This window comes from Narcine bancroftii, chromosome 5 (assembly GCF_036971445.1).
Source record: "Narcine bancroftii isolate sNarBan1 chromosome 5, sNarBan1.hap1, whole genome shotgun sequence".
NCBI lineage: Eukaryota > Metazoa > Chordata > Chondrichthyes > Torpediniformes > Narcinidae > Narcine > Narcine bancroftii.
This window is the reverse complement of record NC_091473.1, coordinates 221,195,798-221,220,756: the sequence shown is the minus strand read 5'-3', so window position 1 is coordinate 221,220,756 and position 24,959 is coordinate 221,195,798. Positions and strand designations below refer to the sequence as shown.

Sequence of the window (24,959 nt, the reverse complement as noted above, 5' to 3'; positions counted from 1 at the left end):
GATTTAAGAGACTGGGAAAGTTCAGAGAAAGCATATTCCTATGAGAATGGAGAGTAAGAATGAGGTACGCTGGATGACCAGAAATATTTAGGCTCTGTTAAAGTAAAAGGAGATGCGTATCTGTTAGGGAAGGTTGAAATCAAACAAGTCTATTTTGCAGAAGAAGATAGCGGAACTCACAAGAGGGAAATATGGAGGGGGTATAATGTGCCTTTGGCATTAAGGGTCATGGAGAATCCCAACTTTAAGAGAGCAAGCATGTCTTTTTCATCTTAACATCTATCTAATTCTCATTTGATTATTGCATTTACGATAGGTAATCATCATCTGCTAATAGGAGCATCATGGCCCAAGATCCAAGAACTGCAGTGAATGCAGGCAAGTTCACATTTTAATTAAATTATTTATTATCTCATGGACAGGGTTATAGTGAAACCTTAGCTTTGCATGCCGTACAGCGGCTCACAGAAAAGTACCATGCTGTGATGCCATTTCCGATGAACAAAAAATGTTCAGAGAACACGACAATAAAATTAATCATGTCAATGGTACAAAATAACTTAAATGTTTCAGTTAAGTCAAATTTGAAATTTAAATGAAAAATAACAGCAGCTTCCTGATGTAAATGTGGCATGGCCATCAGTCCAGTCATGGTCCAGTACTGTCCTGACTCCCTCTCTCCTTGTCTTTTGGCCTTTTTCTCAGCCGCCTATACCACCATACTCACTTCTCTCCTTGTCAGCAACTAATGCTGCTTACCCCTCAGTACAATCAGAGTGTTCCAATGGATGGTTGAGGATGAGTATCTGGATATGGATTTTGGTGAGCACTGTAGAGTCATGGAGAGAATCCAAGGAAAGCATCTGGTCTGGATGGAGTACTCAGCCAAGTATTAAAAATCTGTGCTGACCAACTTGCCAATGTATTCACAGATATCTTCAACATCTCACTCTGGCAAGGCATGATACTCGCCTGTTTCAATGTGCAAAAGGAGAGTGTGATAACCTGCCTAAATGACTATCGACCAATGGGTCTCACATCAACAGTGATAAAGTGTTTTGAAAACCTGGTGTTGAAGCATATCAGCTCTTGTCTGAGTGACAACATGGATCCGATCCAATTCACCTATCGTAGCAACAGGTCTATGATGGATGCCATTTCATTGGCTTTATATAAAGACCTGGAACACCTGGACAGCAAAGGAGCATACATCAGGATTCTCTTTATCGACTAATTTGAATTTAACACCATCATCCCCTCAAAAGTGATCAGCAAAATGCAATACTGGGACTTAACACCCCCTGTGCAATTGGATCCTGGATTTCTTCACTTCCAGGCTACAATCAGTGAGAATTGGTAAGAACTTCTCCTCTACAATCTCTATCAGTGCCGGAGCACCTCAGGGTTGTGTTCTTAACCCCCTACTCAATTCACTCTATACCTCCAACTGTGTGGCTCAGTACAACAGCAACACCATCTGCAAGTTTGCTGACAACACAACGGTAGTGCGTTGTATAAAAGGGGTGATGAGTCACCATATAGAAGAGAGATTGAAAATTTGGTTGAATGGTGCACCAACGACAAGTTACCAAAACCAAGGAGCTGATTGTTGACTTCAGGAAGGGAAACCCAGAGGTATTCAATCCAGTGATTGGGTAATCAGAGAAGGAGAGCAAATTGAAGTTCATGAGAGTCACTTATTTCAGACGATCTTTCCTGGACCTGACACACAAATGGCTTTGTTAAGAACGCACATTAGCCCCTCTACTTCCTTAGAAGTTTGCAGAGGTTTGGTATGATATTGAAAAACCTAGCAAATTTCAACAGATATATAGTGGAAAGTGTGCTGACCAGCTGGCTGCATCATGGTCTGGTATGGCGACACCAAATACCCCCGAGAGAAAAGCCCTCCAAAAGGTAGTGGACACAGCCAGTACATCACAGGCAAAACCCTCCTCATCTTCAGGGAATGCTGCCGTTTGAGAATGGCCGCGATCTTCAAGGATCTACACCACCCAGTTCATGCTCTATTCTGGCTGCTGCCATCAGGTAAGAAGTATAGGTGACACAAGGCTCGCACCACCAAGTTCAGGTACAGCTGTTACCCCTCCACCATCAAACTCCTCAACAACAAACTCAACCAGGAACTCGTTTAAGGATTCTGACATTAGCACTTTGTTGTTATTTTTCTCTCTGTATTGCTGTTGGTTCACATTTCTTTGTTTGTTCACTGAGTACATTGAGTTAGTTCTTTTTTGCATTGCCAACAAATGGTTACTCTGCCTCACCCACAGGAAAAAGAATCTCAGGATTAAATGTGATGTCATGAATGTACTCTGACAGTAAATCTGAATCCGTATTCATGAAGTTGTACTCATAACGTCATACTCACAGAATGTGAACCCAGGGAGTTCATGCCCTTGTAATTGTAGCCAGTGGAGAGCAAGCCCAAAGAATGCGAGCTATTGAAGTCGTAGCCGAGGGAGTGTGATTAAATGCATCCAGAGCCCCTGGAGTGCGTCCCTCCCCACCCCTGGAGTGCGTCCCTCCCCACCCCTAGAGTGCGTCCCTCCCCACCCCTAGAGTGCGTCCCTCCCCACCCCTAGAGTGCGTCCCTCCCCACCCCTAGAGTGCGTCCCTCCCCACCCCTAGAGTGTAACCCTTCCCACCCTTGGAGTACGAGCTAATGCAGTCATAGCCCAGGGAATGTGAGTCCAGTGTGTGTGAGCCTCTCCGGTCATAGCCCGTGGAGCGAGAGCCCTTGGAGTGTGAGCTAATGCTGTTGTATCCCGTCGAGTTCGAGCCTACGGAGTTTGAGCCCGCGGAGTACGAGCTAATGCAATTATAACACGGAGTATGGGCCCACGGAGTGTGAGCCCATGGGGTCTTTGCCAATGCAGTTGTACCCCATGGAGAGCGAACCCTTGGAGTCGCAACCCTTGGAGTGTGAGTCCAGAGAGTACAAGCCGAGGGAGAGCAAGTTACATAGCCAATGAGATGAAACATCGGCACCTGGACAAAAGTTCCCCCTTTTGGTGCCTTTTCAATTTTTCTCCTACCCTTAAAACAGTCCTCTCTAGTTTTAGACTCTCTACCAAGAGAAAAATATTCTTCCTCATCCCACTGACCCATACCATGACCATTCCCCTTCAATCCATGCATCTGTCTAAATTCTTCTAAATTGAGCCTGCATTCACTACTTCAGCTGGCAGCTCATTCGACACTCCCACCACACTGTGTGAAGAATTTCCCCTTAATGTTCCCTCTAAAACAGTGCTTTTCAAACTCTCCCCCTAAACTCACATTCCACCTTAAGTAATCCCTATGCCATAAGTGCTCTGTGATTAGTAAGGAATTGCTTAAAGTGGTATGTGAGAGGGGGAATAAAGGTTGAGAATCACCGCTTGAGAAAAATTGTCATGGGCCCATTTCCTTTGGAGTTATGAAACCATGCACATAACTGGTCAATTAAGTATGATTAAAATAGTGGGTTTTGAAACTTTCCACTCGCATACCACCTTAAGTAATCCCTTACTGATCACAGGAATTTCTGAAGATGGAATGTGATCTTAGGGGGAAGTTTGAAAACCACTGCTCCTAACCATTTCCTTTTCACCCTTAACCCATGTCCTCTGGGTTGTACCCTCAGTGGAAAAAGCCGACCTATATTTACTACGTCTGGAACCCTGATCATTTTAAATACCTCTGTAAAATCTCTCTTCATTCTTCTATGCTCCAGGGAATAAAGTCCTAACCTGTTTACCTTTCCCTGTACCTCAGTTCCTGATCCATGCCCTCTTTCAATCTTATTGATATATTTCCTGTAGTTCGGTGACCAAAACTGCACACAATACTCCAAATTTGGCCTCATCAATGTCTTGTACAATTTTATCATAAGATCCCAACTCATATGCTCAAGACTTTGATTTATGAAGGCCAATATGCCAAAAGATCTCTTTACCACCCTATCTACTTGTGATGCTACTTTCAGGGAATTATGATCTGTATTCCAGGATCCCTTTGTTCCACTGTACACCTCAGTACACTACCATTCACTGTGTATGTCCTTTCTTGCTTTGTCCTTCCAAACACGTCATATCTGTCTGCATTAAATTCCATCTGTCATTTTTCACCCCATTCTTCCAGCTGGTCCAGAGCCCTCTGCAAGTTTTGAAAGCCTTTGCATCATCTGCAAACTTACCACATTGTCAACTATATCAATGATCTGGATGATAAACAACAATGGTCCCAGCACCAATCCCTGAGGCACTCCACTTGTCATAGCCTTCAGTGTGAGAAGCAATCATCCATTATTCTCCTGTGTAGCCAATGTCAAATCCAATTCACTACCATCCCATGAATACCAGCATCTGAACCTTTCTGACTAATCTCCCATGTGGGACCTTGTTAAAGGCCTAACTAAAGTCAACATCCACAACCTTTCTTTCATCAACTTTCCCGTAAACCTCAACACTCCATCAGATTGGATAAACACTACCTACCACACACGAAGCCATGATGACTATCCTTAAACAGTCCTTGGCTGTCCAAATACTTGTCTACACAATCCCTAAGAACATCTTCCAATAACTTGCATACTACAGGTGCTTAATCTTTTATCCAAAATTCTTGGGACCAGACACTTTTTGGAATTTGGAGTTTTTCAGATAATAGAATAATCTGAATAATCAGTGGTACTTTTAAGTATTTGCACTGCTGGACGTCAGGGGCGGTTGTGGCGGCGCTGGGCATTGGGGGCACTGGACGTTGGCAGTGGTTGCGACGGAGCTGGACGTTGGAGGCAGTTGTGAAAATGTTCGGTTTTCAGAGGTTTTCGGTTTACAGAATTTCAGATGAGAGAATTCGTACCTGTTCTGACATCAGGCTCACAGGTCTTTAGTTTCCAGGGTTACTTCTGGAGCCTTTTTTTTAAACAATGGAACATGAGCTACCCTTCAATCCTCCAGCACCTCATCCATGGCTAAGGACACTAACTTTTTCTGCCAGATCCGCAATTTCTACACTAGCCTCCCTCAAGGTCCAAGGAAATATATTGTCAGGCCCTGGGAATTTATTTACCCTTAATAGCTTTAAGACTACAAGCACCTCTTCCTCTCTAATCTCTATTGGTTTCATGGCCTCACTGCTTGATTTCCTTATTTCCCACAACTCCGTACCACAGTAAATACCTCTTCCATCTCTTCTGTTTCCATACTTAGCCGACCACTCTGATTTTCGAGGGGATTAATTTTGTCCCTTACTATCCTTTTGCTCTTAATACCTGTAGAAATCCTTAGGCTTTTCTTTACATTATCTGACAAAGGAACTTCGTGTTTTCTTTTGGCCTTCCAGATTTCTTTCTTTAGTTTTTTTTTCTTGTATTTTTTATACTCCTCGAGTACCTCATTTGCTCTGTGTTGCCTATACCTGCTATACACCTCTTTCTTCTTCCGAACTATATCCCCAATATCCCTCGAAAACCAAGTTTACTGTGCCTTTAATCTTAACAGGAACATGCAAACTCTGCTCTCAAAATGTCATCTTTGAAGGTCTTCCTCCAACCAAGCACATCCTTTCTCGAAAACAACTCATCCCAATCTGCACATTATGGATCCTATCTCATTTCAAAAAAGCTTCCCTTTCTCTAATTTAGAATCTCAACCTGAGGCCTAGACCTAACCTTCTCCAAAATGATCACTGGACCCAAAATATTTCCCTACACATACTTCTGTCACCTGTCTCATTCCCTAATGGGAGATCTAGTATTGCACTCAATGATTCATAGTGTACTATGATTGTATATATCTTTGGAGATAAAGAAAGATCGAGATCAAGGCATGTATATTGACTATGATGTTGAACAAGAAAGTTTACATAGCATGGGATCAGGTGCAGTTTACAGACATTCTAGAGAAACCCAACAGTTATGCAGCACCATAGAAATTAAAGGGTATACAATGTTTTGGGCCTAGATTATTCATCAGGTATGAGCAAAAGCAGCCAGCTGCCTGAATAAATAGGTGCAGGAGAAGAGGCAGGGGGAATAACAGAGCAGGAGCAGAGGGGTAATCATTTTGTTCAAGAGTGTGTGAAAGGATCTAACATATCTGGAATAGAAAGGGTAGGAGCATTTTGCAGGCTCGGATCTATGTAGGAGACAGGATGAAAGACAGCGCAAGCCCATTATGAGGTGATGAACAGTTTTTTTTTCTGCTTCTAAATCAAAACATTAAATTGGTGGTGAAGGGAGACAGAAAAGCATCTGGCCATATTACTTGGCTTCATTAATGAACTCAAGAACCTTGAGGGATGTCATAGGAAATTAGCGCTGTCTGTTTCTATTTTCAAATCTGGTTTTAATACAGGTACACAATCCTTTATCCAGGTTTCTAAAATCCGGAAAGCTCCAAAATCCGGCAAGTGGGGAGAGAGACGGCAGCGTAAGTTGGGCAGGAGGTGTGGGGGGGGGGGGGACTGGCAGCGTGAGTCGTGGGGGGGGAAACGGCAGTGCGACTAGAAGGGGTGGGGGTGGATACGGCAGTACAATTTGGTGGGCTAAAATCTGGCTTTCCGAAATCCGGAAAAATCCGAAATTCGGAACACACTGTTCCCCCAAGGGTTCCGGAGAAAGGATTGCGTACCTGTATTTGCAATATCTATATGGGTCAAATAAAACCTGTGTACCGAAGGAGGATCAACTCGTGTCATTTTTTAATGTTAAACGTGCTATTCATCTAATTGAATCCATGCTGCCTCATTCGTTTCCCCTGCAATTTTTTCTCCTATCCACATCAAATCTCCTTTTGAAATAATTGAACATTTCTTCTTCATTCACCTTCATAACCACAGTTCCACCTCAATTCCACTTCTCCAACTGCATTTTGCATACTATTGTATGTCTGTCTGCCTATTATTTCACCCCAATCAAAACTCCACTCAATCTCTTTTCCTTCAAGGCGCATTTTCCAATTTTCTTCCAATCTAAACCTGTAACCAAACTTCCTCTCACTGGACCCACAGCATCAATGAAAATTAGTTTTTGGTTTGTTGTGGCATGGTTTGTGAACTGTAATTTCAAGTCAAATAAATAAACATAAGGGATGGCATGAAAAGCTAAACAAGAAAGGATTAGTTGCAGAAGGCATGAATTTGACATGCAATTTAATTTGTTGAGACATGCAATGATGAAATGCCAAATGATTTTTCAGAAGACATTTGATGTAATTTATAAGAGGCTTCAGCAGTTTGGTAAATGCAAACCCTGGAATAATGATTGTTAATGTTTCACTTTTTTCCCTTAGATCTGACCTTTAAGTTCACTAAACTTTTGGAAAATTGCAAAGAACATCATCTGTTCAAATTAACGCAATTCTACCGGGACCGATTAGAAAAGGCAATTGAGGAAGAGGTGAAATCAATCAGCTCTGTGTTGAAAGAGAAGCAGCATTTCAGTGAAAAAGACCACTTGGTGAGTGGCACAAAAATCTAATGAATTTCATTTCTCCCATATTCACAAAACTGAAAGTGCATTAACTATGAGAACACAAAGGTTTGTTGAAGGGAAACAGAGCAAAGATAAAGTGATAAATTTGAAAACTATTCTCAGATGTTTCTGTACAGCAAATAGGTATGATTTGACTTCCTGCAACGACAAAATTGCACCTCCTTTCTTGGCTAAATTTAAGGAATTTGGAGGTGACAATGATCTGCAAAGAAAATGAGAAGCATTTTGAGCAAAAATATAAGACTCCTTCCTATTCATTCAAGATTCCTTTATTGTTATGTAATTGACTTTAGTGTGCTGTCAGGCAGACTGATTCACGACCAGCCAAAATTGGCGGGCACCTCTTCGTCAGAGAAAGAGAAGCAAAAGAGGCTTTTCCCACCCCCCCGAAACTGAGTGTCTGTGAATTGTCCCCATGCATCCTCCATAGCCCCATAAACTTCAGTCTGAACCACCAGCAACCCGAGCTCCAGATCCAAACCTCCAACATGACTAGGAAATTTTCAGCGCTCTCAGCACCCTCTCACATCCCAGTTCCAATACCTGGTACCCCTTCAACCAGCCATGAGCAATTCGCAGCCTTCTGTGAATCCTTTGACCACAGCTTCCACCAGTCCGCAGCCTCCATGGGTTCCTCACCTTGAGTCAGCAACAGCCCCGCCACCTGTGTGTCCTCAGCTGCAGAGAGAGCCCCCTCACTGGTCCGGCGCCATGGTCACCGTGCCATGGGTCATCTCCTCTGCTTCTCAAGTGGGGTGTTCTTCCACTTTCTGGTGCCCTATGCAGTCCTCTGCTTACCTGGAGTATGGAACCTGTCGTGACAGCTGCCGATCATAGGTGTGCGCCATCTTGCGTCTAGACCCCGCGATGGCAGGATTTTAAATAATATCACCATTGGTTCCTTTAACAGGCTGTTTAAAACCTGTATAGAGTTGACGGCAGTCAGACTGGGCAGTTCAACCCTGCGGCGATTCTCTGCAGAGCCGCACCAGCAGCAATGCTGCCGTTACATCATTGCCTTTATAGTACCTCCGCCAGCAAAGACATTTCAAATGGCGTTTCATAGAGATATAGCACAGAAAAGTCATCCATCGACCAACTAGTTACATTAATCTGACATAAATCCCATATTTTCCTCCCATGCTCAGCAATATTCTTTTCTCGCCCTCCCAAAGTCTACTGCTCACCTTTGTGAGGGGCAATTTAGAGCAGCAAATCAGTCATCCAATCTGCATATTCTCGGGATACCCAGACAAACCACATACAGACTCATGGAGAACCTGCAAATGTCAGACAGCTGGTCCCTGGCTCTATGAGGCAGCTCTACTTACTGAGCCACTGCAGGTGGCCTAAAGAGGGACATTTATCCAAAAGCCACACAGAATTAAAAAGCTTCATCACATGGGAGCTTCTTGAGATAGAAGCAACTGCCTATCTTGGCACTTTTATTTGGAAAAATGGATTACAACTTCAATTACGCATGTGCAGTTAAATCAATGCATCACCAAACTTTTACAAGCTGCTTCTCTGCAACTAATATGACACCACAATGGTGTTTGTTTGAAATTTGTCATTAAATCCTAACTGCATTTATTTTAATTTTTATACTGAAGAAGGATGAAAAAAAATCATTGATTAGTTTAAAAGTGATTAAATAAAGCAGTTAATGTCACTTTTTAACGTCTGAGGAGTCTCATTCCCTCACCCCACAACTACTTCTCCCAAGCTACATGCACTATTTCTGAATTGCTCTAAGTTTAAGTTTATTGTCCCTTTATACCAAGGGAAGTGCAGTGTGAGCAGAGTAATTACACATCCCAGACTAGTACAGCAAGAAATCACAATGTGGGGCAGTAGAGTGACAGGTATCAGTTGTTACAGAGCAAAGGTTAATTAATTTCATTGTTTTGGAGGTCGTTCAAGAGTCTAATAACAGCAGGAAAGAAACTCTCCTTCAACTTTTTGGTGTGTGATATCACACTTGTGAATCTCCCTTCCAATAGAAGGTGGAGAGTATATGATGGATGCAATGAGACTTGGTATGTTCATTGCTTCTCTGAAGCAGCAGAAAGAATAGATGAAGTCATTGAAGGGGCAGGAGTTGTATGTTGGACTGAATTGAGTTCACAACCTTCTACGGATTCCTGTGATCTTTGGCAAAGCATTTCTTGTTCAATGTGGTGATGCACCCTGATAGAATAAATTCAATGGTGCAAATGTAGAAATTTGAGGAAGGCAGGTGACTTGCCAAATTTTCTCAGGCTTTTCAAGAATTAGAGGTGCTGGTGCATCAATATTTGTGGACCAGCATAGTTCACTGGAGATATTTACTCCTGGGTGCTCAGTGTCTTTCAATGCAGACTGGAGAGTGATCTGCACCATCTTCTGGAAGTTTTTTACTTCCTAGCTCCAAGTCACTAGTCTCTCTATCACCCTTATATATTCCAACTTATTATTGTTAGAGATCTCCAATTAGCTGTTCATAAATTTATCAGACTAGCATTTTGGCACTGCATCACAAATACAGCTTATGTCTGATCCTAATCAGACCACCTGCGGTTGAAGCACTTGTATATGCCCTCCTTTAATACTTTGTTTATGCCCATCATAAACTTATAATTGATGTCATGCTATCCAAACATCAATCAAATCACCATCTTTCCATTATTGCAACACCTAGATCCAACTCCCATCTCTCTCGATCTCTGTAAACCTAGTTTCCCACTTTCATTTTGGAGAGTGTAGTACATCTTGGTTATACATTTAAGTGTATTCCCCTGCCAAATCATTCATTCAACTGCACTAATTTCAATTCATTCCACTTCACTAATTACAATTCATTCCACTTCACTAATTTCAAGTGGGGCCTTTCTCTTAGGAACGACCTTAGCTGGAGAAAACAAAAGAAAGTCCCATTAGCTGCTCCATATTTATTTCGTAATTGTTCAAAAGACATGAGAGATCCCACCACATAACAATCATCAATATATCTTAATCCTTTTATCATACAATGAATTCAATATTTTGTTACCCAGATTCATAGGTAGTAATAGTTTTACTCAAGGGTGTTCTTAATGAGACACCTGCTTTTTTTTCCCCAGTATACTCATTTATTTTGTGCCATATTCTAATCCTATGTATTATTTTAGGGTTATCTGTCTTTTATGTTAATAAATAAAATCCTTCGCTGTTTCTTATTGAATTCAATCCCATTTGGATCCAAGAAAGGGGACTGTCTTTTGTAAAAAGGAATGAAAGAAAATCTTTCTTGTGCTGATAAATAGTATTTCTTAAAGTCCAGATGTCCTTCCACATTGTTAACTTTTCCAATGAAATTCTCGGCACTTTGTTATTCCATAGGAATTGTCTTATGTAATTATTCAATAATTTAACTAATTTTTTTGGTCGGGCACTCGGCAACAATTGAAAAGATGCTGTAATCTTGGCAGAATACCATTTATTCTTCCCACTAATCAACAGGTCTTTTCATTTCTGTAAATTTTTCTCTTTTTCTAAGAGTATAATTAAATTTATATAAGTTCCATAAATTATTATCTGTCATTATTCCTAAATATTTGATTCCATCTATCTTCAATGTAATCCTATTTATTTCTTTTTGATTATATATTTTAGATAACTCCTCTTTAACTGCCAAGATAAAACTTTTGCACCCATTCTCCTAATTCATAATATTTTTGGTTTTTAAATATAGTTTTTTTCCATTCTATGTTTTATAATGTGTCATATTTCAATTTTTATTCTCTAATAATCTATATTTTTCTTGTAACCCTGTTCTCTGAGAATCTTTTTCCAATTTTGTATGTCTTTCTCTAGACCATCCAGCTTCTTTCTTAAGATTTTTTTTGTATAACAAATAATTTGTCCTCTTAGGCTTTAAGCCTATCCAATATTAAAAAGCAATTATCAGTAGAAAGGAGATTAGAGTTACAAAATGGTTCTATCTGTCTCTTAATAAACTTACAAAAGTCCTTACTCTTCAACAGTGTGGTATTGAGACGCCATCTAAACACACTCTACTTTTTAACTGCGCAGACATTAAAAACAAATCAATCCTTGTATGTGAATCATGTATCCTTGAGTAGAACAAATAGTCTCTTTCTAAGGGATTAAGCTGCCTCTATATATGAATCAAATTTAAATCCTTCATAAACGATCGTGTCATTTTTGCATCTTTTGCCCTTGTCACTGTTCTGGCCGATTTATCCAATATTGGATCTAGACAGAAATTGAAGTCTCCTCCAACCAGTATATTTTGTCTTCCATCTGCTGTTTTTAAAAAGATATTCTTCATAAAGGCTTCATCATCATAATTTGGTGCATTAGATGTCCGTAAATGTCCATGATTCTGCATAAATTTTACAATATGTCATACAAATCTTCTGGCTTGGTCAGTCAGTGTATCTTCTATTATTATTGGTATTTATTTTTAATTAGGAATGCTACTTTTTTTGCTTTTGAGCCAAATGTAGACGATGTTACTTGTCCCACCCATCCTTTTTTTAATTTAGCATGTTCCAATTTAATAAGAGGTGTTTCTTATAGAAAGACTATATCTGTCTTTAATTTTATATGTATGCCGAAATCCACCTCCTTTTCACTATTCCATTTATCCTATTAACATTAAGACTAATACATTTTAACATTCTATCCATATTGATTTTTTAAACAAATATTGTTGAACAATAAAAGTCTTTTTGATTGTTTAAATAATAGTGATCTTTCCCCTTTAAAAAAAACATAGTGTCCCTGCCCTGACTGTGACGTAAACAGGAAACCCCGAAAGCCATGAAAAAAGCCCAAGGAATCTCTCAAGGATGAAGAACTCCATCTTTTATATATACTCCTCTCTGGGCACCATTCTCCCCCTTGGACCAAGTCTTCACTTTGCTACTACTTTTCCCAATTTTCTGAACTCTCTGTAAACATTTCAATAAAATTTTCTTTTCAACAATAAATACAAAATGTTTTTTTTTAATATAACTTTTACTTAGTCCCATTGTAAACATTCTTCACGGTCTTCTTTGGCAACCTTAGTCTTTTCATAAACCTCGCAGGAAGTCTTCCACCTCTTTCTTAGTCTTGAAAAATTATAGATTACCTTCTGCTGCTTTGCCCCTCAGAGTCACAGTGTATATCATCGAATATTTCTAGTTTTTGAAATGCAATTGCCTTTTTACATCATCAAATTACTTCTTTTGCTTAATCAAACTAGGACTAAAATCTTGGAAGAATAGCACTTTTTCATGGTCAATCTCCAGCATGCCATTATTTTACTTAGAGTATTCATATGCTGCTCCCAGAATTGTTTCCCATTCCCAGTAAATCAAAAGTCTTACCAGGACCGGTTGTGGTCACTGATCACCAGCTCTTCTGGGACCGAAGGTCGGGTGAGCCCTTTCAATATGCAATTTTTCTCTGAATTTGTCTTCTCTCAGCACTTGTGGGATCCATGTTTTGAAGAAGTTCACCAGATCTCTTCCCTTGATTCCTTCTTTCAGTCCAATAATTTAAACATTATTTTGTCTGCTAAAATTCTCCATATGGTCAATCTTGTCCAGCAGACCTTGTCTGTCCAACACCCATTGCTTTGCATCTTTCTCCAAAGCTTTTAGTTTATCCTGTGTTTTTACCAAGTCTTCTTTTGCTTGGTTCATTCTTTCCATTAAGTCTTCATCGATTTCTTTAATTTCAGTCATCCTTTCAGTCGTGTCTCTCATTACATTTTCGACGCCAGCAAATCGATTGCTCAAGTTTTCCATTTTCTCCAGGATAATATTTGATTATTGTCTTGACTCCCCAGCTCTACCAGGGTCCGTCGGGCCCAAGGTCGCTCTTGCGCCACTCCTTTTTTGGCTTTTGCTCCATGTTCCTGGCTGAGTAGAAGCTTCTTCCATTTTTGTTCTTGGCTGCCTTGGTTTCTTAATACTTATTTTGTCCATTTTTTTTAGAGAAAAAAATCTTAATTTTAAGATGTTGTCTTTTTGATATTCTTCACTGAGAGGTCGATCAAATGGCCACAGACCCACTACTGTCATTATTAAACATGGAGTAAAACATGAAAACCTACAGACGCTGTGATTGTAGTAAAAATAAAGAAATGCTATAGGATCTCAGTGGTTTTCGCAGCACCCACAGGAGGTAAAGATATATAACTGACATTTCGGGCCTGTGCCCTTTTTATCTTGATGAAGGGCTGAAGTGCAAAATGTTATATATCTTTACCTCCTCTGGACATTGCATGACCAGCTGAGTTCCTCCAGCATTTCTGTATTTTTTTTCTACTTCTACAGGTTTACTATGGTTCATTTTCCCTTCAGTAACCTGCCACCAAAATTACTTTGCCTGGAGTCATGCTGTGTTTTTTTAAAATTTAAACACAACAAATTAACAGGCAATTTCGTCCCACTAGTACATGTCTCCCAATTTCCACACAATTAACCTACTCCCCTGCCACTCCCATCCCCCCACCCCCAGTACATTTCAAACAGTTGGAGGAAACCTGGGCCTCCAGGGTAAACTACTCAGATACAGGGAGAAAGTATAAACTCCTGACAGCACAGGATTCAAAAACGGGTCTCGATCACTAGCGCTGTAAAAGTCTTGCGCTAATCACGATACAACCATGCTGTCCAATTTATACACACATGTATTATTTAATGTGCAAGTGAAATTATTGTCAAAAGTATTTCCTTTTTCTCAGTGGTAGCTATCAAATTACAATCCCATTATAACAAATGCTATTTGTTCCTTTGTTAGTATTTCTCTTCCCCACTCCTCCTCACTGTATTTGTTATACTGATTCTTGCTGTTACCTTTATATTTAGGATGATCAGTTTTTTTAAAATTCTCTCCTTCAAGTTTGCTCCATCCTAGTAGCATTTTCACTGAGACATGTTGGATGTATTTTTGTTTTCACACTGTGAACCGTATCAACCAAAATATGTACAAACATTTCTCATTAAATATACACAGTGTCATTTTCTCCCTTTTTTCCCCTTTCCTTCCCTCCCCACTTCCCACCTCCTCCAAAACCCATAAATATTCAACATATACAATAAAACCATTAAACAATATCTTCACACAAAGGAAAGTAAACAAGAAAAATGCATGATCAATTTGTTACATACTGAATCTAGTCGTTTTGTCTTCTTATCATTTTAGGGGATGGAGGTCCGAGGCAAGCTCTCTCTGTTATGTTCCATGTATGGTTCCCAAATTTGTTCAAACAATGTGACTTTATTTTTTAAATTATAGGTTATTTTTTCCAATGGAATACATTTATTAATTTTATGTACCATTGCTGTATTCTCCGGCTCTCTTCCATTTTCCAAGTTGACATTATATTTTTTTTTGCTATTGCTAAGGCTATCATAATGAATCTTTATTGCGATTTATCCAATTTGAGGCCTAATTCTTTACTTCTTATGTTACTTAAAAGAAAGATCTCTGGATTTTTTGGTGTGTTATTTTTTGTGATTTTATTTAATATCTGATTTAATTCTTCCCAAAACGTATTCACTTTCGTAAATGCCCAAATTGCATGTACTGTTGTTCCCATTTCCTTCTTACAGTGAAAACATCTATCTGATAATGTTGAATCCCATTCTTTTCATTTTTGAGGAGTGATATTGTGTAACCAATTATACTGTATCATGCATAACCTTGTGTTTATTGTATTCTTCATAGTTCCAGAACATAACATTTCCCATACTTCATTTTTTATCTTTATGTTTAAATCCTTTTCCCACTTCTGTTAAGGTTTATAGTTTATTTCTTCATTTTCCATTACTTGCAGCTTAATGTACATGTTCGTTATCTTTGGCTTGGCTTCGCGGACGAAGATTTATGGAGGGGGTAAAAAGTCCACGTCAGCTGCAGGCTCGTTTGTGGCTGACAAGTCCGATGCGGGACAGGCAGACACGATTGCAGCGGTTGCAAGGGAAAATTGGTTGGTTGGGGTTGGGTGTTGGGTTTTTCCTCCTTTGCCTTTTGTCAGTGAGGTGGGCTCTGCGGTCTTCTTCAAAGGAGGTTGCTGCCCGCCAAACTGTGAGGCGCCAAGATGCACGGTTTGAGGCGTTATCAGCCCACTGGCGGTGGTCAATGTGGCAGGCACCAAGAGATTTCTTTAGGCAGTCCTTGTACCTTTTCTTTGGTGCACCTCTGTCACGGTGGCCAGTGGAGAGCTCGCCATATAATACGATCTTGGGAAGGCGATGGTCCTCCATTCTGGAGACGTGACCCATCCAGCGCAGCTGGATCTTCAGCAGCGTGGACTCGATTATAAATCTTTTAATTATCATTGTGTCTGTAATCACATATTCAAAACTGCTTCCTTCAGGTAATCTCAATCTGTTTCCCAATGTATCCTTTATATAAGCTTTAAGTTGATGATATGCAAACATTGTACCATGAGTTATTCCATATTTGTACTTCAACTGTTCAAATGTTAATAAATTATTTCCCAAAGAACAATTTTTTATTCTTTTGATTCCTTTTCTCTCCTATTCTCTAAAGGAAAGGTTATCTATTGTAAAAGGTTTTAGTGGATTTTGCATCAATAATAATTTTGGTATTTGGTATTCATTTTTTTTTCCTTTCTAAATGGATCTTCCATGTATTAAGTAAATGATGCAATACTGGTGAGCTATTATATTGCACCAGCTTCTCATCCCACTTATAAAGTATATGTTCCAGTACCTTCTCCCCTATTTTATCTAGTTCTATCTTAGTTCAGTCTGGTTTTTTCCTTGTCTAATTAAAAAATGATAAATACATTAATTGTGCTGCTCTATAATAATTTCTAAAGTTTGCTAACTGCAAACCACCTTGGTTGTACCTCTCTGTTAATTTATCTAACGCTACCCTCGGTTTCCTCCCTTTCCACAAGAATTTCCTTATTATTCTCTTTAGTTCGTTTTTTAAAAATTCTGTTAATGGAATTGGTAACATTTGAAATAAGTATTATATCCTTGGGAACATGTTCATTTTAATGCAGTTTACCCTCCCTATCAACATTAGCGGTATTCTTTCCAATGTTCTAAGTCTTACTGCAATAATAATTTAATTTGTTCAAGTGGCTTAAGTTATTATATCGGATTGCTTGTGCTTGCCATTTAAATGGTGATTCTTTTTTAAATTCTGTATAGTCTGCGTTACTCATTGGCATCACTTCACTTTTCATTGATCTTGTACCCCGATATTTCACCATACTCCTTCAATTTCTTATGTAATTCTTTTATTGATATCTCTGGTTCTGTTAGGTATACTATGACGTCATCTGCAAATAAGATGATTTTATACTCCTTCTCCTTTACTTTTATCCCTTTTAGTTTATTTTCTATTATTATCAGTGCTGTCAAATGTTCTATTGCTAAGGCGAACAATGAGGGGGATAATGAACATCCCTGTCTAGTTGACCTACTTAATTTAAATTGATTTGATACATATCCATTTACTGTTATCTTTGCCAATGGTCCATTATACAATGCTTTAATCCAATTTATATATTTTTCTGGTAGATTGAACTTCTGTAATACTTTAAATAAATAATTCCACTCTACTCTGTCAAAGGCTTTTTCTGCATCTAAAGCAATAGCCACTGTTGGCTTCTTATTTCCTTGAACTGCATGAATTGGATTAATAAGTTTACAGACATTATCCGCTGTTCATCTTTTCTTAATAAATCCACTTTGATCTTGTTTTACTATTTTTGGTACACAATCAGCCAATCTGTTTGCTAATAATTTCAATATCATCTTATAATCTGAGTTAAGTAGAGATATTGGTCTATATGAAGCTGGTGTTAATGGATCCTTCCCCGTCTTTGGTATTACTTTAATTATTGCTATCTTACATGTATCTGGCAAGTTTTGTGTTTCTTATACCTGGTTCATTACTTCCAGGAGAGGAGGAATTAATAACTCTTTAAATGTTTTATAAAATTCTATTGGGAATCCATCCTCTCCTGGAGGTTTTTTAATATATCCTGTACTTCCTTAATTTCAAATCGTTTTATCAGTTTGTTTTGTTCCTATTCTTTCAATTTTGGCAGTTCAATTTTTGCTAAAATCATTCTATTTTATCATCTTTCCCCTCATTCTCAGTTTGGCATAGTTGTTCATAAAATTCCTTAAAGTTTTCATTAATCTCTGTTGGGTTTTATGAAATTTGTTTGTCCTTTTTCCTTGATGCCAATACAGTTCTTTTAGCTTGTTCTATTATAAGTTGCCAGGCTAATATTTTATGTGTTTTTTTCTCCCAGTTCATAATACTTTTCCTTTGTTTTCATTGTGTTCTTCTTCACCTTTTACGTTTGTAATGTTTCAGATTTTATTCTTTTGTCCGCCAATTCTCTCTTTTTCATCATATCATCCCTTTTTACTAATTTCCTTTCTATACTTACTATCTCCCTTTCCAACTGCTCTATTTTCCAATTGTAATCCTTTTTCATCTTGGTTACATAACTTATTATCTGCCCTCTAATGAAGGCTTTCATTGCGTCCCATAATATAAATTTGTCTTTCACTGATTCTGTGTTTATTTCAAAATATGTTTTAATTTGTCATTCAATAAACTCTCTAAATTCCTGCCTTTTAAGTAGCATGGAGTTTAACCTCCATCTATATGTTCTTGGTGGGATGTCCTTCAGTTCTATTGCTAATGAATGATCTTATAGTAGACTAGCTTTATACTTCAGTTTTCCAAACTCTCCCTTGAATATGGGCCCTCAACAAAAACATATCAATCCCTGAGTATGTTTTGTGCCTACTCGAATAATATGAATATTCCTTCTCTCTTGGGTGCTGCCTCCTCCATATATCCATAAATTTCATTTCCTACATTGACTTAACCATAAATTTGGCTACTTTATTCTTTTTGCTTGTCTTTTGTCCAGTTTTACCCAACATTGGATCCAAATTAAGGTTAAAATCCCCTCCTATCAATATATTTCCTTGTGTGTCTGCAATCTTCAAAAAAAATCCTGCATAAACTTTTGATCCTCCTCATTAGGCGCATATATATTGAGCAAATTCCAAAACTCTGAGTATATCTGACTCTTTATCATTGCGAACCTCCCTGCTGGATCTATTATTTCCACCTCTATTTTGATTGGTATATTTTTGTTAACTAATATGTCTGCACCTTTAGCTTTTGAATTATATGATACTACCACTACATGTCCTACCCAGTCTCACTTTAATTTGTTATATTCCACTTCAGTTCGATGCATTTCCTGCACAAATGCTATATCTATTTTTTCCTTCTTCAATAAATTTAGTAGCCTCTTCCTTTTAATTTGGTTATGTATTCCATTAATGTTTATAATCATAGAATTCAACGTGGCCATCTTATATCTTGCTTACACTTCTTTTCCACTTCCTCGCCTCCTTCATCCCCTTTTTTCCCATTTTGATCTCTTAGTTTTCCCTTATTAAACTCAATGTATGACAACACATTTAAAACATAAAATACTCCAACAGTTCCCACACCCAATTATACCTTAACCCCAAATGCTCCCCCCCTCTCTGAGTTGCCCCTTATCCCTTGCCGGACAACCACAACTTCCCTTTCCATTTGGATTGCGATCTTGCTCGCAAGCATCAAGTGATTTTGCAGTAAAGGTTATTCCCTCTCCTCCCCCCCCCCCCCCAGCCCCCCCAGAAAACACTTTTTTTTACACATACAACAAAGCTCTCTTTTTTCCCCCTTGCTTCCTTCCTTCCCTTCTCTTTACCTTCTTTAGTTCTTTACAGCTTTACATATATACACTTTATCACCGTTCTTCATCTCTTCTGTCCTGCAAATGTTCTGCGAATTCTTGTGCTTCCTCTGGATCTGAGAACAGTCTGTTTTGCTCCCCAGGTATAAATATTTTAAGCAGGGCTGGATATCTTAACATGAATTCATAACCTTTTTTCCATAAAATCGTTTTTGCTGTATTAAACTTCTTCCTCCTCTTTAAAAGTTCAAAACTTGTGTCTGGGTAAAAAAATATTTTTTGACCCTTGTATTCCAATGGCTTATTATCTTCTCTAACTTTATTGCTTGCCCATTCCAGTATATTTTCTCTTGTCGTATATCTAAAAAATTTTACTAAGATGGTTCTTGGTTTTTGATGTGCCTGTGGCTTCGGAGCTAGTGCTCTGTGTGCCCTTTCTATTTCCATTTCTTCCTGCTTTCTGTCATTCCCAGGATCTTCGGGATCCATCCTTTTATAAATTCCTTCATGTCTGTGCCTTCTTCACCGTCCTTCAGGCCCACTATTTTTATGTTGTTTCGTCTACTATAATTTTCCAACATATCAATTTTCTGAGATAACAACTCTTGTGTCTCTTTAATTTTTTTGTCACTTTCTGCCAATTTTTCTCTTGTCATTTACTTCCATTTCTACAGCCGTTTCCTGCTCTTCCATATTTTTCCCTATTTCTGTCATGACCAGCTCTAAACTTTGCATTTTATCTTCTGCTTTTTTCATTTTCCTTTTAATTGCACTAAATTCGAATGATAACCATTCTTTTAATGATCTCATTTGTTATTCAAAAAAAGCTTTATCTATATTCTGTCCATCAGTTTTACCTTCCATTTCTCTGTGAAGATCTTGGTCTTCTTCTTCCTCTTCTTCTGTGTCTGTACCTGTGTTTGTGTCTTCTTCTCTTTGTGTCTGTGTCTCTTCTGTTTTTCCTGATGAGCTGCTTCTATCTCTTTGCTGGGCCTCTTGCTGTTAGTCCTCCCCTCCTGGACTGCTTGTCTGTCGGGCCTTCTGCCGTTGATCCTCTTGTCGGTCACCCCTCCGTCATTCTCCCTCGTCTGTTTCCTCACTTCCTCCTCTGCTGCCTTCCTTGTCCTCCAGCTGAGCGCCCTGGTGTCGGGCGTCCCTCAGCTGATCGCACTGTGCCTGCCCTCTCCTCTGCTGAGCCCCCCTCCCATCAGTGTCCTCTTTTTCCTTTGATTGCGCACTCTTGCTTGAAGTCCACTGGTCGGGAGGTCGTGACTCCACAGGGCAGGCACCAGCCTTGGGGATCGGGCGCTCCTCGCCACCACAACTCCCTGTTCCTTCATGCAGGTAAGGCCTTCTTCTTTCTTCTCTGGTGACTTTTCTTTTTTTCCCAGTTGTTTTTACTTTCTCCTTCTTGGGTGCCATCTTCTTTCTCTTCTCTGTAACTTTATTTTCTATTTCTTTGTTGTGCTTTGTCTTTTCCTAACTTCCTTTTTTTCTGGAGAGGGCTGGTTTTCCCATCACGTGACTCCTCTCCGTTGGATCTATTTTTAAAGTCAGAGGGATTAGTGCAAGTGTCAGTATGAGTATCAGTTTAAAATCTTATTGAATGTCTGAACAGACAGCGCTGATTTGGCTGTCCGGTTTCTACAGAATATTCATTTACAGAATATTATTCTTCCAATCACTTCTTTATCCAATGGATACATTGTTCGAGATTCTCTCACTGGAAAATGTCAGTTTCCTGTGCTTGTCTTTCTCTCTGATCAACAATTATTATTGTCCACAGAAAGTGGTGGAGCAACAGAGCAAGGCCTATAGTTCCAAAGTTCTTTTCACTCTTGTGATGGGAAAAGGCTCTGCTGCCCGAAAAGTTATGTGGGAATCCTTTGTGAAAATGATAAATAGATTACCAAAGTTGAAGAGAGTGCTAAAAGAGATACATGAATTGGGTAAGAAGAAAATTGCATGCTGCTGCATTCAAAATGTCCATATTTTATCATAGAGTTACATGGATTTATTACAATACAAAATTTAAATTATTTGAACAGGCACTGATCCAGCGGATTTCATGAAATTAATCCGTGATTTTCCTGAAGTTCCCACTCAACTGAAAGGTAAGTGACAAATTAGATTTTAATTTTTTTTTCAACAATAAGGGAACTGCAAATATGGTCATATTTCATGATCCATTCTGAAATGCTCGTGTGGTTAGTGGGCCCTTTCTTGTATTGGTGCATTCCTGGTAAATTTGCTTCCATGAGCTTCCACAATGCTGTTGAGTCTGAATTCCAAGATTTGAACTTGGATGATGGAATGGCAAAATTCCATATCAGAGAGGTGTGAGACTTTGAGGATAGAGAACCTACAATTGGCACTACTGTTGTGTGCATGGAGCCCTCCCTGAACAGATTTTGGAGAGTTTTTTTGGATTGTAGTTGAGTAATTGCAAAGTAACTTGCAGATTTCGCACACTGCTAGTAATAGAAGGAATTTTTAGGGTGATAGATTAGGTGCTGGTCAAGTGAGTTATTCCATTGTCCATTGTTGAAATTATTTCAGCCAAGCAAGCTCATCTTCTAATACACTATAGACTTAACTGTTCCACCACTTGCACAATAATTCCTGTCAGGAGGTGAGGTGTAGTTTTTAGCCTTCTCTTGTATCCATATTATTTTCATGCCTAGTTCAGCTGGATTTCCCATCACAGCACCCTGTAGGTGCTGTGAAATTCCATAGACTCCGAGCAAGGCCATGAACAGCAAAATTTATGAAAATACCTTGCAATGTCCTACCAAACTCTGAAACCTTTTATAGATCAGGCAGAACCCTGGAATACTGTAACCACCCCCCCAAAAATAGCTGTCTGTGTGCTGAAACGGTGTGAAACCTCGTCTACATCTGAATAGAATCAAACCAGAAAATCTGCAGTTGCTGGGGACTAGTGCAATCCACAAATGTGGTGGAGAGACTTGGCAGGTCACGCAGTGTCAATAGTAGTAAAGGTTAATAGCCATTTCTCCATCCCTTCCCTTACAATGACCTCCCTTCTCTTATACATTTATTAGGGGGTATTTTTTATGACAATGTTCATTTTCATATTCGAAGCAGCATTTGTGCCACGACGGTGCTTGGAATGAAATTTTACAACAATAGAGAATCTAACCACCCACCCTCAGCATTCAGTGGCACAAGTGTTGACAAGTCTCCCACTATTGTCAAAATCTGCGATTTTGAAACTTAACTGACCATATATGTATCAAAAATGAGATATTGAAGCCAATGCGTGCAAAAAAAAGTGAGTCTCACATCTTGAAATTTAAAAATGGTTTTAAAAATCTACAAGTCACTAATCAAGAGAAAGATAGAATGCTTTCAATGGTTTGGATAAGTCCCAATCCAGCAATGCTGAAGAAACCTGCCACCTTTCAGGATTATTGACCTCTTTGAACTTGTATTTGTTTCATTTTCATTGTATCTGGGTTGCAAGAGTGCTTTATTGCATGGGTTGTTTTGACTGCACCCATTGTATCTTCAACCTCTGACACTAGGAAGCACAGAAGACACTACTGACTAAAGATTCAGCTTCAAATTGAACATCATCCTGCCATGAACATGTTAATTTTTCATCATCTCTGGGTCTAAAAATCCCTACGTTATCATATGGGGGGGGGGGGGGGGGGTGTGCGGAGGACTTTTAGCAAAGGAACTGCAGCCTTTCAAGGGGATGATGGTTTACGACTGCCTTTTGAAAGACAGTCGGGGATTGCCAATTAAATGCTGCTCTTTACTGCATCCTGAAAATAGATTTTAAAGTAAAAAAAATAGAACTGTGAACCCAGTACATATTGTTGCCTTGCACTGTTTGACTACTGGGTGTGATTGTTCTTAAGTACTCCAACCATTGCCAATTCAAAATTGTCCTACATTATTGCCTGTCTACTCTTTGAAATGTTGTCCTGAATTTTCTGGATAAGCAGTAGCTCTTAATACAAGCCTTCAAAACAAGAAAAAATATTATTTCTCAATCTTGGAACCCAGTTATTTGGCCCCTTTGCCTTCACCAAATCTCTGCTTGATCACACTTAAAAAAAAATTCTAGTTTCCATTCTTCCAAGATTCAGATATTGTGACAATAGAAGAAAATGCAGGAAATAATCATCAGTCAGGCAACAGCTAGAAAGAGAAACCGACTTAACAGTTTGAAGCAAAAATATAACTGGATATTATGAATTATTTATGGTTGTGTGGTTATTTCTTGCAATTCTTACTTCGATTAACATTGTATGCAAACCAAGGCTATTATTAACTCTATTCTCTCCTTAATACCTTAAAATGCCATCTGGTCCCACTGTGTACCTGAAGAATATTGGTCAATCTTTAACTACAACCAAGAATTGCAAGATATTCCACATGAAACCGGAGTCCTGAAATAAGACAAAAATATTTAAATGTTCTTTATCGTTGCTTTCTGATGTGGATACACTTTAGAGGTGAGACCAGTAAAATTCCTGTTGTAAAAAATGGGAAAAGAATAATGAATTGGGGTCGTGGAGAGAGTGGGGGGGGATGGTGGAGGGGAGGGGGGAATTGGCAGAGTTTTGAGCCAACAGAAGGAAAAATTGATAATTCAGAAGGCACAGAATGCCTGAATTAGAGCAGGATGAAGGTCAGTAGGTTTATTGGGTGCTAAAGGAACAAATGATGTATTTCCAAGCAATGAGGCTCGTGATTTTCAATTGATAGTACTGGTACTCCTAAGTGCCTGTTTCCTTCTCCTTAATGAATGCAATTGCAGGAATCGGAGCTTCTGTTTGTCAGCTCATGGTCCACCTGAGTTCTTGCGTTTTCTGAATGGTATACCCTGCCATGACTGTCCATCAGTTACTGTTTAGGATGGTGACAGGATATCCTGGATGGTCAAGCATCTTGAGCTTTATTTTGGAATTGTACTCATCAGGGTTAGTGGACAGTATACTCCAATTACAGTGTCACAGCACAGAAGCAGGTCCTTTGGCCATCACATCCATGTCAATCTTTTTAACCACATACATAATAGTTCTATTTCCCTGCACTTGGTTTGTGTTTTTCCATGCCTTGTATATTTTAAGTACCTGAATAAATGTCTCTAAAATGTTTCTGATTCCAATATCCGTGGTTGCAAGTTGAAGTTGTAATAAAACCATTTTCCCTTAAATCCCCAATCAAACTCCTTTCTCCAGGGTAAGTTTGGATATGGGCTTTGCAAACACAGGCAAACTCAAGCTCATGCAAAATGCTGGGAGAGCAACTGACCAAAAGCTGAGTTGAAGGAACGGAATGTGATTTGAGCATCAAAGGAAGAGCAAAAAATGGATGATATTACAGAGGTGCAAGTAGATGTTCCTTGCTATAGGAAACCTGATGAGAAATCATGTTGGTTGATTATCTTTGCCTTCCAGTGCACTAAGTAATAAAAGAAACATTTAGGTACACAAGATTATGAGGGATCTAGATGGAGGAAATGCAGGCAGGCTTTTTTCACTAAGGTTAGATGAGACAAGAACTAGAAGACATGGGAGAAGGGTGAAAGATGAGATGTTTAAATTGGAACTAGGGTAAACTGCGCAGTAAGTGGTGAGAATGTGGAATGAGTTGCCGGCTGAAGTGGTGAAAGTGGTCTTGATTTTTGAAATTTATGAAAAATGTGAATATGTGCATGGATAGGAAGGATCTGGA

General features: G+C 39.0%; 1 protein-coding gene across 7 annotated transcripts in view; it reads left to right on the top strand.

Annotated features, from left to right (window-relative positions):
* LOC138764911 (NACHT, LRR and PYD domains-containing protein 3-like) overlaps positions 1-24,959 on the top strand; it is a 56,623-nt gene that overhangs the window by 23,367 nt on the left and 8,297 nt on the right. For 5 of the 7 annotated variants that reach the window (XM_069941342.1, XM_069941339.1, XM_069941340.1 and 2 more), the window contains 4 exons: positions 317-378; positions 7,302-7,468; positions 21,031-21,193; positions 21,293-21,358. In XM_069941342.1, the coding sequence (XP_069797443.1) occupies positions 345-378; positions 7,302-7,468; positions 21,031-21,193; positions 21,293-21,358 (430 nt within the window). In that variant the 5' untranslated portion in view covers positions 317-344. Of the gene's footprint in view, positions 1-316; positions 379-7,301; positions 7,469-21,030; positions 21,194-21,292; positions 21,359-23,629; positions 23,735-24,959 lie in introns of those variants that run through there. The other 2 variants (XM_069941345.1, XM_069941343.1) reach the window with 2 other exon arrangements.